Raw genomic sequence first — 18,175 nt, 5'->3', positions numbered from 1 at the left:
AGTTAACAATCACTCAGAATTACCACCACAGTTAACATAGCAGCAGCACAAAACAACAAAACATGCAGGCCAAGCAGAGAGGGAAAAGCAGCAGCCCACTGCACAGCCCCATGCATCAAATCAAAAGAAACCAACAAAACGATATCAGGCAGAGCAAGCGGAGATGGAAGGTAGCATACCCAGCCTAGCCCCATGCATGCAGGAAATCACAGAGAGATACACACCAAACATGAGCATGCCGGTCAATTATGAACATGCATTTGACAGTAAAACAGAACAGCAGCCCTTCCCGGGTGGAGGCAGTTGATGACCCTCAGCTCAACGTGCCGAGCTGCAATGACTGCACACTCAGGGACAGCGAGTCATGGACGGAGCTCCAGCTGATTCCCACCGAGCACCCGGCGTCAGAGCAACCGCTACACCGGCTTTGTCGCGACAATGAACCACTCGTGCTTCGTTAACAGCATTAGTCCAAGTAGTGCAATTTGCAATCCCACGCCATCATACAAACTGATGGGCACCCGGAAGCAAAACAAGGTTAGGAGGACGTGTCTCCCCGTGACCTGAGCTGGGCTATATATCAAAATACAAGCCCGCCCAGTAATCAGTGTTTCTTATTACACCTGGGGGGATGGACTGTGGAGGCGTAGCCCACTCTGCCACACACGGTACCTCACATCTGGACAAGGCCTGATAAATCTAACTGACCTGCACTTAAGGATTGCTGGTAATTCAACAATTGAAGATTTAGTTTTTAAGGAAATGACTGGGCTGCGTACTCTATATGTTAGAGCACATTTGTTTGCTATAAAATCTGAATTATTTTCAGGTCTTGTAAATGTTGAAGAATTACACCTCAGAGGGTGCCAGATTCAAACCATCAAAGACTTTGCTTTTACAAACCTAAGCCAGTTGAGGCACATGGATCTTACATGGAATAAGATTTCTGCAATAACAACAAACACCTTTTTTGGACTTCAGAACCTGGAGAGCTTGATAATTGAAAATAATCCACTGAGGCACTTTGAAGCATCTTCCTTCGCCCATTTCCCCTCGCTCAGGGTTCTCCATCTTGAAGATCTGAGGTTTTCCAACTCTGAGCACTCTGGCATGCAGGTCCTCAACCTGAGTCTCATCTTTGGGGGCTTCCCTCACCAGCTGTCTGACCTCACCATCACGTCTGCTGTGCGCCCCATGACTCTGGTAGTCGCTGATGACAGCGCCCCAGAGGTGGGCCTGAGTCTCTCACTCTCAGGCCAGAATATTGTTTTATGGGGTTGTGAGAAACGTTTTCTAAAGTCAGTTACCAAACTCCAAGTTACAGCTGAGTTCTTCCTTTGTGCGCCTGACAATACTGTTGCTATCAGTCACTTCACGTCTGTGGTCAATTTGTTTTTTAGCCAGTGGTATACTAGCACAATTCAAGATCTTTCTGGCTTGAGCAGACTTGTGCATTTAAAAAGACTGGAACTCACATATATTGATTTCTACAATCAACCTGGTTTCAATGTCATGTTTAATGGCTTGACCCAACTTGAGAGTCTGAGTCTCTACAATTGCTTAGTGAATTCCTTTGACAGGGTCATCAGTGTGGACATGAAGTCTCTGAAATATTTGTACCTTCATATTTCATCTGAGACCACTGTATACAAGCAGTTCTTTGAGCCCTTGAACAGCCTAAGATCTGTTGTCCTATTTGAGCCACGACTCCTCTGCAACTGTGAAAACTCCTGGTTCATTAGCTGGGCAAAGCAAGAGAGCCAAGTGGGGGTGTTTCCTCTCTCGAAGCAGCACAGAACACTGCAGTGCCTAAATGGAAACAGGCTCCAGGACTTGGACAGGTACGGCCTGGCCCACTGCAGGCCGGAGGAGGGGTTTGAGCTTTTCATCAGCACCACTGGCCTCCTTGTGATCTTCATCGTGGCTGTTCTCGTGTACCGGCTGCACAGCAACACTAGAGGGCACTACCGCTATGATGTCTTTGTGTCCCACAGTGGTGAAAATGAGAGCTGGGTCGTGGAGAGGCTCCTGCCCAGTCTGGAGCAGAGGGGGCCTCCATTTATGCACCTATGCCTTTCTAGGAAGGAGTTCCAGCTGGGGAAGGATATTGTGGAGAATATAACCGACAGTCTCTACAGAAGCTGCCGCACCCTCTGCCTGGTCAGCCGCCACTACCTGCAGAGCAACCGGTGCTCCCTGGAGATGCGACTAGGCACCTACAGGCTGCAGGTGGAGCACAGGGATGTGCTCATCCTGGTGTTTCTGGAGAAGATCCCTTCTAATCTGCTCTCTGCCCACCACAGGCTGGCCCGACTGGTCAAGACCAGGACTTACATAGACTGGCCTCAAGACCCGGCCCAGCAGGAGGCCTTCTGGGACATACTGTGGAGCAAACTAGTGACAGAAAAGGTGTTATGAGTTGCCATGCACCATTTTTTTTAATTCTTAACGGTACTTTTTTAATAAAACTTGAATGTAACATAAAGTAGAGCACACATGTAAAAAGTGCTTTCTGATATAGATACCACATTATTTTGAAGAAATTTGCTAGGATAAACAGACACCTCTTTTGATGGATAAATTATGAGAGATCTCTGATGGTTAATGTTGCTCACGTGAACAAATGTTTTTTTATGAACCACAAGATGCATTAAGAATCGGATCGTTTTGAAATAGATCCAGAGAGTGGATGTGGCCTGGGACAGTTCTAAAATGGTGTTTGAAGCAAAAGTGAATTCTGCGAAGACTCAACTGATTATTCTCCAGAGTTGTGTGGCAGAGCTGTAAATGTGTGTGTACACTTGGTTGTGAATCAGATTTCAATGTATTCTGGAGTAAGTACAACCTGTACAATTTGTCACATAAAATATGTTCAAAGTGTACAATAATGTTCACAGGCGGTTTCTTATAGCAACATTTTGTGGTTTTTACTGTGTTTCTTTAGGTATATTTTGGTAGGTAGCTAGTTTGTACAACAGCCTCAAATAAATGTTGATAATACAATGTCATGTGAAGGGGAAATAAACACACTTGTTGTTTCCAGTAATCAAACAGTCTATTTAATATGTAGTTTTGTGTTCTGTGCATGCAACTCCTCAAAAACAGCTTTAATAGCACAAATCCATCACCATGGATTCTGTTCTGCCATCAAATTGTCTTGCTCTGATGTGTGTCTCTGTCTTGACCCTTGCCACTCTAACCAAACCAATATCCAACCTGTGCAATTAAATAATCTCTAAAACAACTATTACACATGACTGTAATTTAGATTAGCTGAATAAAAGAAATTTAAAAGAAAGAAGCAAATTCCATTCTCACATACACTACACATAACATTCATTCTCTGCATCTCCTAGTCAACTGAAGAGATCCTGATATTCTGCAGATTGAGTGCAAAAAACAACGATGCATATACATGATATAATGCAACAGCAGTTGTAAACACAAAGCCAAGATCAGTCATTTTATTATCATTAATATACATATTGCATGCTAATGTAAGGTGTACACTGGACCAGGTGATATTATTTAGTAGTTCAATGTTAAGAGAGACTCCTGCTTCACACTGCAGTGACATACAGATGGAGGAAAACAAAGCTTCAATCTGATGAGCAAAGGGGGAAACTGAACCAACTGCCTTCAGTCTTATCAGTGAAACCAGGCTTGTACAGAGAGGCGCACATAAGGTGTGAATGAGGAAGTTAAGGTAGATTTACAGGCATAAGACCATGTTTGAACGAAACAGGCATTTTCCACACTGCACTAAAAATATGGAACAAATGGAACACTATGGAACAAACTATTGACAGACAAGGCGTAATAGGTTGGAATTTCAGTGTCTGTTATAAAAAATATAAATACATGATACAATCACATGATGTCAAAAGGGTTTGCATTTCTCAATACTTTTCGAAAACAAACATTATAATTGTATGATGATGACCCATAATATATAGGCCTGTAGCGTATTATTGAGTATTTGGTTAATGCAACTAGCCCATATGAATGGTCTGTACCTATGTGCTGATATCCTCTTTATTAAGCTTTACCAGACCAGCTCCAGCCATGGTCTGGATAAGATTTAAATGGCTGAAAACTCAAATCTTCGCATGGGAAGTGGAGGTGCTAGCATGGCGCCTACAAGCTGTGGTTAAAAGCCTCAGTCTTCACGTCTCCAGCGATAATGACCACCAAAGATATTTTTCAGTTTCCTGTGCTAAGAGTCATTCTCCATATATAGCATATAAGTCTACAGAAGCACCCAATCACTCATTTCTTTACGCTGCAATGACTTCAGTTGCACACGCCTTCTTTGTACACAGCATGCATTTGGGTCCAGCCCAGAACCTTTTCTCACTGGTCACAAGTTCAGTCAGAGAGGACTGCATGTTCTTCAGGTGATCTGGTGTAGCTTTAGGAATTCACAGAAAATGGCATTTTTCTACTCTTTTTTAGTTCTGGCTGTGGATGTGTTCTGTGTCTTTGCCCGGATGTCTACAAAATGCCTTGTGCTGGAGGAGGCCTCACCATATCCACGTTTCTCCATCCAAGAAGGACTGTGCCCCCGTAGTCATCTTACAGCTGCCTGTCTGAATGTTTCTGACTTGGCATTGGAACTTTCCACAGTCCCAAGAGCCATCAACGTTCTATGTGTGTGGGTAGGTCATGGATCAACACTTCAGCCTAATGTTCTCATCCAATTTCAAAGTCTCAGGAGCATGTATATCTACGGCTGTCTGTCTGCAATCCTCCTAGAAACCTTCAGGGGACTCTCCAACCTACACCTGCTCTCCATGGCTTGCCCAGAACGCTGCAAAGCATCAGCCCCATCTAAGGTATTTAATGATCTGCACATTCTGGAGGAACTGAATCTTCAAAACTACACTCTATCGGAAATGGCAGCAGATGTTTTTGATGGACTGAGTCACATAAAAAGACTTGATGTCGAGGGCAATGATGACTTCTCAGAGCTTCTTTGTAAACTATCATATTTTTCAGCCTCCCTGGAATATTTAAGTATCGAAATGGATGCAGAGAGTTTAACGACTCCAAATTGCACATATGGCCCGAGTAAGTTTCCTTCTCTGAGGGATGTCAGGTTTTCATTTCCTCATGTCAAGAAAATAGAAAGAAATGCTTTTAAATATTTCGACAACATATCATTTTTAAACATGCCAATGAATGATGTGCTCCAGACTCAACTCCTACACTCTGGGATCCAACAACTTGATCAGATGCAGTTCAGTCTGAAGGAAGTAAACATCGAATCTATCTGTGAAATTGTAATTGCCCTCTCTGTCACTCATATCAGTTTGCATTTCAATACATTACAAGAGTACTCTGAGTCATCATGGAAGAAATGTTACAAGCTGGAAGAAATCACACTTGAAGGGCAGATTTTAACAAACATTGATCTCAGCTTCATATCCACCTTAAAAAATGTCAGGATCTTTAGCTGTAAAACATATGGTCAGGCCAACACTCGTAAAGAAGACAGATCTCTGGTTTCTCTCTGTAAAACTCATGTTTCTCTGTCATCACTGAGGGATTTCCGTTACAGTACTGGACAGGACCTGACACTCAGAACCAACCAGTTTGTGTGTCTAAGTCACCTAGAAAACCTGGATCTGTCAGGGAAGTATATGCAAATTGAAGACTTTGCATTTGAGGGGCTTTATAATATGCGATACCTTTGGCTACAGGCGGATATCCTCCCTGAGATGAAAGCACGGTACCTCACATCTAGACAAGGCCTGAGAAATCTAACTGACCTGCACTTAAATATTGATGGTAATTTAACAATTGAAGATTTTGCTTTTAAGGGACTGACTTGGCTGCGTACTCTACAGGTTCAAGCACATTTGTTTGTTATAAAACCTGAATTATTTTCAGGTCTTGTAAATGTGGAAAGATTATACCTCTTAAGTTGCTATATTCAAACCATCGAAGACTTTACTTTTACAAACCTAAGCCAGTTGAGGCACATGGAGCTTGGAGGGAATATGATTTCTGCAATAACAACAAACACCTTTTTTGGACTTCAGAACCTGGAGAGCTTGATAATTAAAAAAAATCCACTGAGGCACTTTGAAGCATCTTCCTTCGCCCATTTCCCCTCCCTCAGGGTTCTCCATCTTGGAAATCTGATGTTTTCCAACTCTGAGCACTCTGGCATGCAGGTCCTCAACCTGAGTCTCATCTTTGGGGGCTTCCCTCACCAGCTGTCTGACCTCACCATCACGTCTGCTGTGCGCCCCATGACTCTGGTCGTCGCTGATGACAGCGCCCCAGAGGTGGGCCTGAGTCTCTCACTCTCAGGCCAGAAGATTGTTTTATGGGGTTGTGAGAAACGTTTTCTAAAGTCAGTTACCAAACTCCAAGTTACAGCTGAGTTCTTCCTTTGTGCGCCTGACAATACTGTTGCTATCAGTCACTTCACGTCTGTGGTATTTTTTTTATTTGCTCAGTGGCATATGAGCACAGTCCAAAACCTCTCTGGTCTGAACAGATTGGTGCACTTAAGGCGTCTAGACCTCGAACAAGTCAACTTCGTCAATCAGCCAGAGATGAGTCTCATGTTTCACAACTTGACCAAGTTAGAGAGCTTAAGTCTGACTCGGTGCTGGTTGGATTCTTTGGAGGGAGACCTCAGTCTGGATATGACCTCTCTGAAGTATTTCTCCCTATTTCAAGAAACAGAGATCAGTTTGACCACAGATTTCTTTGAGCACCTGACCAGCCTGAAGTTTGCTTTCATCTATCAAACACAACTCCGCTGCACCTGTGATGATGCCTGGTTCCTCCGCTGGGCAAGGAATCAGCAACAAGCAGAAGTGTTTGTGTTCTCTGACGAAAATGAACCACTGAGCTGCATATCAGAGGGTGGGCTTCAGGACCTGGACAGCTATGGCCAGGCCCACTGCAGTCTGGATGTGGGGTTTGTGTTCTTTATCAGCACATCATGCTTCCTCCTGCTGTTTATGTTGGTTGTGCTGCTGCATCAGCTGGCCAGAGACTACCTGCTGGCCTTCTACTACATCACTCACGGCTGGTTGAATGAGGCACTACGTCACCAGAACACCAGAGGGCGATACCTGTATGATGCCTTTGTGTCTTACAGTGGCAGAGATGAACGCTGGGTGATGGAGGAACTCCTGCCCAACCTGGAGCAGAGAGGGCCCCCATTCCTGCGCCTTTGCCTGCACAGCAGGGACTTCCAGCTGGGAAAGGATATTGTGGAGAATATAACCGACAGTCTCTACAGAAGCCGCCGCACCCTCTGCCTGGTCAGCCGCCACTTCCTGCGGAGCAACTGGTGCTCCCTGGAGATGCGACTAGGCACCTACCGGCTGCAGGTGGAGCACAGGGATGTGCTCATCCTGGTGTTTCTGGAGAAGATCCCTTCTAATCTGCTCTCTGCCCACCACAGGCTGGCCCGACTGGTCAAGACCAGGACTTACATAGACTGGCCTCAAGACCCGGCCCAGCAGGAGGCTTTCTGGGACAGACTATGGAACAAACTAGTGACAGACAAGCCGCTATGAGTTGCCATGCACCAATTTTTTTTATTCTCAACTGTACTTTTTTAATACAGCCTGAATGTAACATAAAGTAGAGTACAAATGTAAAAAATGCTTTCTGATATAGATACCACATTATTTTGAAGAAATTTGCTAGGATAAACAGACACCTCTTTTGATGGATAAATTATGAGAGATCTCTGATGGTTAATGTTGCTCACGTGAACAAATATTTTTTATGAACCACAAGATGCATTAAGAATCGGATCGTTTTGAAATAGATCCAGAGAGTGGATGTGGCCTGGGACAGTTCTAAAATGGTGTTTGAAGCAAAAGTGAATTCTGCGAAGACTCAACTGATTATTCTCCAGAGTTGTGTGGCAGAGCTGTAAATGTGTGTGTACACTTGGTTGTGAATCAGATTTCAATGTATTCTGGAGTAAGTACAACCTGTACAATTTGTCACATTAAATATGTTCATAGTGTATTATAATGTTCAAAGGAGGCCACTTATAGCAACATTTTGTAGTTTTTACTGTTTCTTTAGGTAGCTAGTTTGTATAACAGCCTCAAATAAATGTTGATAATACAATGTCATGTGAAGGGGAAATAAACTCACTTGTTGTTTCCAGTAATCAAACAGTCTATTCAATGTGTAGTTTTGTGTTCTGTGCACGCAACTCCTCAAAAACAGCTTTAATAGGCCGTGCAATTAAATAATCTCTAAAACAACTTTTACACATGAATCTAATTCAGATAAGCTGATTAAAAGAAACTTGAGAGCATTCATGCTCTGCATCTCCTAGGCAACTGAAGAGATCCTGATATTCTGCAGATTGAATGCAAACAACAACAATGCATATTCATGACATAATGCAACAGCAGTTGTAAACACAAAGCCAAGATCAGTCATTTTATTATCATCAATGTACATATTGCATGCTAATGCACAGTGTGAACTGGACCAGTTAGTTCAAACACTAAACCAGGTGAAATATTAAGTGGTTCAATGTTACGATAGACTCCTGCTTCACACTGCAGTGACATACAGATGGAGAAAAAAAGGTTCAGTCTGATGAACAAAGGGGGAAACGGAACAAACTGCCTTCAGTCTTATCATTGAAACCAGACTCGTACAGAGTGGCCCGCATAAGGTGTGAATGAGGAAGTATATTTACAGGCATCAGACCATGTTTGCATCGAAACAGGCGTTTCCACAAACTGCACTAAAAATATTCTTGTTTGCGATGGCCTCAAGACCCCGTCCAGCAGGAGGAATTCTGGGACATACTGTGGAACAAACTAGGTGGACCAATGAATTTCTACAGAACTTTCTTAATATTCTGGAAATGTATAAATATTACAATGAGAATTCTGAAAAGCTTGTGAATGTGATGTGGAGTCTATGATGCACCTTAAATGGGATGTGGAGTCAGTGTTTTAAATATGTAGTAGGCCTATATGTTTATGCACACGCTATGCTGTACAATAAATACAACTAGAGTTGCATTTCCCCAAGAAAATTAAAAGTGTGATTGCTCAACAGTATCAGACCCTTGCCAGCAAATGACAGATTAATGCTGATTATTATAATCCTGAGCATACAGTACTCTTTAAGATTAATAAAACAGTATTCAAAATTAGTTGACAGACATTTATTCTATTTTTTTATCTCTGATAAGCAGCCAGATTCGTCTACCTATTCTGGCAGAGTGAGTGCCTACATAAACGTTGGCAGTATCTATGGCAACACAGCTAATGTTGGCTAACATGAGCTAACTATTGACTACATTATTAGTTTGACTTGTGTTGTTGCAAGTAAACTTGATGTGTTTCAAAGGTCAGTTTAAACTAACACCATTTATGTTAGTTAGCTAGTCTACATTTAAAAAGTTACCTCAGCTCAGGTGTCAAAGTTGGAGTGGTGTCCATATCTCAAAAGCTCTTAGAGGAGCGGCACCAAACAACATGTGGAATAAGAATAAATAATAAAACTGAAGAGCAATTGTGTGATTTTTTCACGCAGCAGATAGCTGCCTTCAGAAGGAGTAACATGTTATAGTGTTTCAAGGTAAACACAATCTTTAGTCTCTCTGTCTTTATTATTTTTATAAGTGGTTCACTGTCTATCATTCCAAAGCACTATGTTGAAAAAAACAGTGTCTCCCTCTGTCAAATGCACGGCTCTCTGCATGAAACATGAATGGGAGTTCCACACGCAAGGTTGTAATAATTAAATTACATTTATTAAAGTATGATAGAAAAGTCAGTATAATTTTCAGAAATAAAAGTGTATTGCAAGCGGGTATCTAATGGGTGTACATATGTCTAGACAAACAAACATAACCGACGCGTCTAGGAGAGGGAGCCTCTTGCACACTGCGCCAAGGCCTTCTTATTGTGGAGCTCATCAAGCCCTCATTCGGCACACCTGCGGGCACCTGCGCAGATTCTACTACTCAGCTGTGGAAAGAGAGAGCACTGATAGCAGGGGGCGGGGCAAACCAGGCTGGGTCGTGACACCCTCTATGCTCGTTGCATGTCCCCAGAGATAAGTGCTGCCGCTGGCGAGGAACTATAGGCCTACTTACCACCTGTGATATTTGGTTAATGTCATCCAGTGAATAAGTAAATGCACAATTTGAAATACACATACACAAACAAACAACTATCTGCTGTCTCTCTGATTAAGATGTGGTTAGAGTTAATAAAGAGTTAGATGACAAGTTAGGTAGCTACTTACTACAATAAATAGTTAATTGGTGAGTGTGTTGAAAGGCTACCTACTGATTGTGTGTCAATTATGTATGTACAAAGATCCATACAAATAAAATGTAATAAAACACAAGCGGTTATCCAAATAAGACCAAATTCAAGTGTCTACGACCTTCAGAAGCTGAGATACAGATGTGCTGGATGCGTGCTAAAAGGGCGTGGCAAAATCTCAATGTTCGCTCGGGTTACAGTAAACGACAGCACCCTAGTTTTGTTCCTCATGGTCAAATTAGCCAAAAAACGTTGAGAAAACTCGTGCCGCTCATAATCCATACTCAACCTATAGCCTGCCACTCCAGTAGAAGGCCGAAAATCCGCTTCCAGGAAGTAATTCTAAGTAATGGTTGGTTAAGATCAGTCACCTGATCGGAACGGACAGAAGCCTCTGAAGGGACCCCACAGAGGAAGAGGATACTCTCACCTGGATAAGGAAGACAGGAATAAAGGGAGCAGAAACACATACACACAGTGACTCAGACTGACACATACACACACTGAATCATAACCAGCCATAAATGGTCCAACTTTATATGTTGAAATAAAACACCTCAGATGACATAAAAACACGTTTGGTACTGCAAGACAATGTTGCTACTCAAAGGTCATGAAAGCAAGCCAGGGATTAGCTCATTTCATGAGGGTAGGTCATTCACTAAAGGTTGAAATCAAATGTTAAGCTTGCAGTGATTATGAGGGATACCCACACCGATTGCAGGTGTTGCAGCAGTGAAAGCCTGGGCTTGACAGCAGAACAGAGCGAGGCATGAAAGCATAGCATCCCCTCTCTTCCAGAGAGCGAATCTGTTAGGCAGCAGTCAGGTTTGGGCTGCTGGAGCATATCTATCTCTTCTGACATTCTTTTTTTTAAAACACACACACACACACACGCACACACGGCCACACACACAGACACAGACACACACACACACACAAACACACACACACACACATCAGAGGTGTTCCTTTGTCTCATCCATCACCCTCTCTGGCAAACAGAACGACTCTGGCAGTCTGCCATAATAGGAAATGCTATGAAATATGTCTGTTGATGAAGTAATCTCGTGGTGAAGGAAATAAAACAACAGCACTCAAGATGAATTTAAACTGTTGCATGTATTCCAAAGTTGAAATTTATTCAAAGTGTCTTTTGAGCTGTAGTATGCACTTTGAAGTGCAAGCAAAGGCTCGGTTTGATAATGATTTTGAGCGACGACTACGTCGAAGGCATTTGTAATTGGAGATCTTTTCATATCCCTCGAAACTTAATGCCTTGTGTATTTACACTATCTTAGGTGGTGGCCTCTTCAAGCGAAGCCATGATTACGGCATCTACAGTGTCAAATGCTGAACTTGTTAAACAAAGAGAGCAAGTAATTGAAGTTGTTTTGTAGGCGGTGTTTGTTAGTGATGACTTCATTCGGATTGCGAGTAGACATGGAGAGCGAGGGAACAGTGACCGCATTGTAGCACTCAGCATGGAGAGTGGGAATGGTACTGATTGGGCCTGGCAGTTTTGGATGGAGAGGAACTGATTGTACATTGCACTTGCAGCACTGTATGCTTTTTTATGTCAACATGGGTTTAGATTGAACCATGAAGCAATGTGATTTATTTGGTCAGGGAATATGAAGGACACTCATCAGTCATTTTTTGAGACTTGAATCCAACTCAACAAAGCTCATGTTCTTACTGCTCATACCACTTATATCTTATGTCATACTGTATATACCATATTTATCTATATTTATATTACCATTTGCACATACTCTGCACTCTTCTACTTTGCACTTCTGGTTAGATGCTAACTGCATTTCGTTGCCTCAGTACCTGTACTCTGTGCAATGACAATAAAGTTGAATCTAATCTAATCTAATCTAAAAGCTAAGCTCAGAAGTATTGATTAGAAAATTATGTTGAGTCAGTAAAGTTTATAAAAATGCTGGCTTGTGGCTATTTATGGTTACTAGCTAAGACTTTGTCACTTAAGTAGCAATCATTGCAATTTCTTGATGATGATGACGATGAGGAGGCGGAGCAGAATGATGATGATGATTGATATGGAATTATGTTTCCTGACTGGTCAGACTGGACTGGAAAAGTAACACTGAAGCTGTCTACGGAAGGGACAGAGCAGACTCTACTTCTTGAGGAAGCCTAGGTACTTTAATGTGTGCAGCAAGACGTTGCATCTCTTGTACCAGTCTGTTGTGGCCAGTGCAATTATCTTTGCAGGCATCTGTTGGGGCAACAGCATTAGAGCCAGTGACACTAAGAAACTGAACAAGCTGATGAAGAAGGCTGGCTCTGTGCTGGGGACTGCTCTGGAGCCCTTAGAGTTGATGTTGAGAATGGGATGTTGCACAAACTGCTCAACATTATGGACAACACTTCACATCCCCTACAAGACCTACTGGTCGGCATAGTGTTTTCAAACAGAGGCTCCTTCAGCTCCGCTGTAATAAAGAACCCTACAGGAAATCATTCCAGCCCTCCGCAATAACAATATATAATGACTCCTCTCTGTGCCGGGAGAGAAGACTTCTCCCCTGAGTGGCAATACACAATGCACACTCTACATTTAATTTAAACCGTTAGAGCCATATCTTAAATAATTTTTTCTAGTAGTATAGTAGTTTGTATACATCAATATATATTTGGAAATAGAGTGTCTTTTTACCTAACCTATTGTGTGTTTTTGTATAGATTATGTGTGTTTTGTGAATTGCTGCTGCAACACTGCAATTTCCCTTAGGGATCAATAAAATAATCTATCTATATCTATCTACCTAACCAATATTCAGTATAATTTGCTTGCTTATGTGCAACAAGAAAAGCTAAAGAACCTAAAGAATTTCCAGGTAAGAAAAGCAGAGCCACATGAAAAAAAAAATACATTTTAACAGTATGACTTTCCTTACTTTCCTCAGCCTTTGGACCTAAAATGCTGACTATAGAGTCTCACCAGCACGTGTATTTCCTATGTTATCCTTTTTCAGTGTGATTCATTAAATAACAAGATAAATCAACATAGTTTACATCTCAAGACATTCAGTGTACGCATATGAGTTTCATTAAAGGGGTATATAACAAAGGCCAATCGCTTTTTAACACAGTGAGGCAACTGAAAAGGTACCTGAATCCATTAGATGACATTACATCTGATACCATTTGATATAATTTCCATACAATTCTATGAACAACTTTCACTCAGATTGATATTAATTAATTTATGAGTGGAAGTTTGATATTTAAACAAAGAGAGAAGTGGTAAAGTAAAGAGCAATTTATCACACTAAGTGACCTTTTTTAACAGTGCCAGGAGAACACTTTGGCTGTAGTGCCAAACCAGCAGTATTGACAGCTAACCATACACACACACGCACACACAAAAACACACACACACACGCACACGCACACGCACACACACACACACACGCACACGCACACACACACATACACACACAAACACACATACACACACAAACACACACACAAACACACACACAAACACACACACATACACACACACACTGTTCTACTGCTCCCATGGGATTATGCCATCAAGCCCTTTCATCTTGCAAAGTAGAACATAAGATGAATGTCAGTTTCACTTACCTTCAATTTATCATCAATGTGTCTATGTAGTTATCATGCCCATTTTTTTAAAAGGCCAATGGGATACAAAGTTAAATAGTGATAAGAGCTTTATCGAAACTTGAACTCTATAATCAGTAGTAGGCTTGGCCATTGGAAAGTGGTAGGGTTTTGGCTCATGCTGATTTTCGCTTGAAGCATTAACAAACCGCAGTGTTGTGTGTTCCAGTATAATATCACATCTCAGTCCTTGAACATCAGCGGAAAAACTGCTCTCACAACGTGGCACTATGGCACGTGGAGTATAATCATTCTGTTCCAAATATTTCAATGTAACTGAGCCTTGTGCAAAATTAGAAACTGGAGCAATTGTCCCCTCCCCCCAAAGTCACTGTTTGATTATTCTGGCATAGAGAAGCCGTTCTCTTTTCCTTCGTCAAATCTGAGGGAGGGAAACCGGCCGTGGGGAGAGCAGAGCTGAAGATAAACCTTGATGAACAGGCTGGGAACACAGTCAAAGCACAGCCTCCCCCAACACTGCTGGAGGGTTACGCAACTCCTGAGACCCTGTCACATTGGGAAGGAGCCGTTGGGTGAGTCTTGAGGAGCAGCTCCAGAATGCGTAGTGCCCATGCCATACTGTGAGGGGGACTAAAGTCCATCAGCACTAAGCGCTGGACCTGGGGTGACAGGGCTGGGGTGACAGGGCTGGGGTGACAGGGCTTGGGTGACAGGGCCTTCTCTGTTGCTGCACCCTCCCTCTGGAATGCCCTCCCCATCCAGATCCGTCAGGCACGCTCCATAGCATTATTCAAACAAACCCTCAAAACTCACCTCTTCAATCTCGCCTTCGCCTGCTAACCCCTGCACAGCTTCTTACTAAAATGTTCTGTGTGTTCGTTTTGTTTGATCCTCTGTCTTTTATATTTTTGCTGTTGTATTGTTTTGTTTGTCTTGTCACATGTAAAGCATCTTTGAGTATTTAGAAAAGCGCTATATAAAATTGTATTATTATTATTATTATTAATATTATTATTATTATTATTATCAAAAAAGTCCTCAGATCCTCAGCAGTTCACTTAATTTGGTGTCCACAACCATTTAGATTTTGAACTCCAGTCAAATCCCTCAGGAGATCACAGACTGTCCTCCGGGGATTTAGCAAGCCAGTAATGTGACCTAATGGAGCAATATCCACGTTAGCACAAAGCCTTACGCTGATTATCTCAGAAAAAAAAATCAATATTAGAGACTCTTTTCCGATACTCAATCCAGTGCTGCCTTGCCTCTATGTTTGTCTGCTCAAAATAAAGGAGGGAAAAACGCTGAATATTTTTCCCCAGATAGGGAGTCATAATCAGAACACGAAGGAACTGGGAAGAATAAGATTCTGCTTGCAGTCTCTCCCGAAAGGTAAACTTTGTCTTTCAAGGGGGTTCTGGCAGCAGAGACAGAAATGGGATATGGCTCAGATTGTCCCACACACATGACCTAACCTGGGTTTGATTACAGTACTCCCTATGCCATTTTCCCCTCGCTGATACACGATCACTGGTGGTTTGAAACCCAAGAGAGGGTATATAATAGGGCCCAGCGCAAGAAAAAGTAAATCTTGCTTTTCAATAACTAACAGCTAGGATGGATGAGGTCAACTTGACTCTACGCTGCTGACTGGCCCAATTGTATTAGGTGAGATAGATTTCTCAGTGAGAGTCCGAATCTTTCATCTCAAAATAGACACGAGCCCAGACACACAGCTGAGGGAGAGTGGGCAAGACAAATGATTTTGTCTGTGTGGTTATAGGTAATATTGGGCTACCACTGGAGGCAGCCAGGTGGTAACAATTAGCCTCCTAAAAAGGGTACATTGGGGTCCCTACAATAGCTTATTACATGCTACTTTCATGCTCCGTGGACAACATGCAGTGATTACTGGCTCATGACCGGTTTCAAAAACTAAAGCAGCCCGTATTATGGGATGTCATATTTAGGGGACATGTCTTGAGAGTTTGGGCTATTGTGACATATTTTGTAATCATGCGACACCTCATAGGGTCAGACCCATTATTGTATCTGTTACCACCCGACTCCTTTTGAACATGTTCTCCCTATGTGTATGTGATTTGTGTATGTGTGTTTGTGAGTTGTATAAGCTACTGGATGTCCTAAATTTCCCTCGGGATAAATAAAGTATCCATCTATCTATCTATCCTCAACACTCCAGTAAGGCCCCCCCCAGCAGCTGTATCTCAGCGCAATGGATTGTGTTTACCATGAGACTGAGCGAGTTGTGGGACACCCCTAACCTCATTGTTTCTCCTGGAGGGGAATGGATTTGACATGGGGCAGCATGCTGTCAGCGCCTTATGGAGTCTTAAACACTGACCAAATTGTGGCAATTCTGAGAGCAAAAGGGGAGAGAAAGGAAGAGGGGCCTAACAATATGGCGCTCAATAGATACATTAGATACGGATGATAAAGTCTCCACGTTAGGGACCCAAAGGGGTTGATGATTAAATGCTCAATAGCTGAGGTGTTGACATCGAGGCTGACTGTGTATGTAATGCCCTGGGAAGGCACGCACTCTTGGCTGACGCATCTGTACATTTCTAACAACATCATATCTTCCTATGCCTCACAGGTGTTTAAAGAATGGCTGTTGGTGGCCCCCGTTTTCAGCTCTAGATTTCTGGGTGTTCTTTTTCGGTGGCGTTCTCTTCCTCTCGCTACGCTACACTCATCATTCCGTTGCCAACCCAATACATTCCCAGCATACCTGAGCCGAGCTATCCATGCCACAACGCAGGGGAATGAGAAGACAAACGGAGCGTGTCACGACCAACGGGGTCCTTATCGCCTGAAAAATACCTGCCTATCTAAGCCGGTATGCTGGGCCTGTGCAGAGCAAGGCGGCATGAATGGCAGCGCTGTTATCTTTCCCATCGTGGAGCACCATTGGCATGCCAAGGGCAAAAGATCATACAGGTGGCACACTTTTCTACAGAGAGAGAGGGGCGGGGGGGTTAGGTGGTCACAGCAACAAAGCATAAGAACTTTAGCCTGGATTTTGTTGATAGTGATGAGGTTTTTGATGTGTCTGAATTTCCATCCACCGTGCTGAGTGTTTGCCCACATTTCAACAGCAAAAAATTAAAAGTTGAATATATGGGTACTGTTATGCGGTCTCAGAGGTTCTCTTCAATATTGATGTGAAACTTGAATTTCTCTGTCTTCTAGCCATGCATCTCTCTCATTATGTAGCAGCTATTAGAATGGTACAGGAGGTAGAGAAGTCGTTTAGTAAGCAGAAGGTTGCTAGTTCGGTTCCCTGTCGCAGCGTCCTTGAGCAAGACACTGAACCCCTAATTGCTCCTGATGTGCAGTGTGCCATCAGTGTAAAATGTAAAATGTGTATACATTGTAAGTCGCACATATGTAAGTCTGCTAAAATGACTAAATGTACTCTCCAACTGTAATCTGACAGTGCCTAGAAAGTAGGTTATTTCCTGTGGCCAGCGCTGGATTTAAAGCCAAGAGCAGTTCTTGTCACATTCCTGTGTAGTGCTCTCAGTGTTGCTCTCACTCTTAAGCCCGCTGACGCCAGAGTCCCTCTGATTGTTGTGTGGACGGGTTGCATTCCTAGGCCTACATTGTAACGTACACAGGGAATACTAAAATAAGGCTGAAAAAGTCCTCTCACTTATTTATCTTCTGCTTCATCTTTTATCAGTTTTGAGCTCATGTGTGGGTCAATGATTGTACTAAATTAACCACTGAAACATGAGCATCCTCGTCTTTCCTTTCATGACATTCATGGGCTGATAAAAGTAAAGTAAATTTCACCAGCTTGTACAATAACCTGTCAGAAGGGTGATAAAAAAAATGGGTCTGTTATTCATATCCCGCTTTTTTGCTAACACTGCTAAACAAGAGCAATCTGTAATGAATGGGACGGATTTAGCCCTAACGTACCATAAAGATAAATGATAACGTCACTGTCATAACAAAAGGCTTGGGCAGTAGGCCGTGAGTTAGGGCCAAGCAGCCCCTTGGCTCGCTCCTAATCGGGCCCAGATGCAAGGCCACTCACACTGCGGGCGTCTTCAAAGGGATTCCAGCTGCTCGCTGCTCGCTGCTCGCTGCTCGCTGCAGGCGTAGCCCCCCTGACCTTATTATAAATCCAGTTAGGGGTATTATGGTCTGTGGCGTATGGCACCTTCGACGATTCTCCTGGGCTGACATCGCGTAAGTGTCATGGCTCCGGTAGAATTATCCACAAAGTGAGT

The 18,175-nt window shown here is 42.8% G+C and overlaps 2 protein-coding genes across 2 annotated transcripts; both read left to right on the top strand.

Moving 5' to 3' along the window:
• The first annotated feature begins 518 nt into the window (after positions 1 to 518).
• Positions 519 to 2,987, top strand: LOC122133568 (toll-like receptor 13). The gene has a single exon (XM_042710022.1). It carries the CDS (start codon positions 763 to 765, stop codon positions 2,416 to 2,418), a length of 1,656 nt encoding a protein of 551 aa, XP_042565956.1. The 5' UTR covers positions 519 to 762; the 3' UTR covers positions 2,419 to 2,987.
• Positions 2,988 to 5,569: 2,582 nt separating this feature from the next.
• On the top strand, positions 5,570 to 8,002 carry LOC105897502 (toll-like receptor 13). Its single transcript, XM_042710161.1, has 2 exons — positions 5,570 to 5,731; positions 6,125 to 8,002. The coding sequence occupies exons 1-2, from the start codon at positions 5,643 to 5,645 to the stop codon at positions 7,542 to 7,544; spliced, it is 1,509 nt and encodes a 502-aa protein (XP_042566095.1). The 5' UTR covers positions 5,570 to 5,642; the 3' UTR covers positions 7,545 to 8,002.
• Positions 8,003 to 18,175: the final 10,173 nt, after the last annotated feature.

Source organism: Clupea harengus, chromosome 16 (assembly GCF_900700415.2).
Source record: "Clupea harengus chromosome 16, Ch_v2.0.2, whole genome shotgun sequence".
In the NCBI taxonomy this organism is placed as follows: Eukaryota; Metazoa; Chordata; class Actinopteri; order Clupeiformes; family Clupeidae; genus Clupea; species Clupea harengus.
This window is presented reverse-complemented; position numbering and strand designations above follow the sequence as displayed.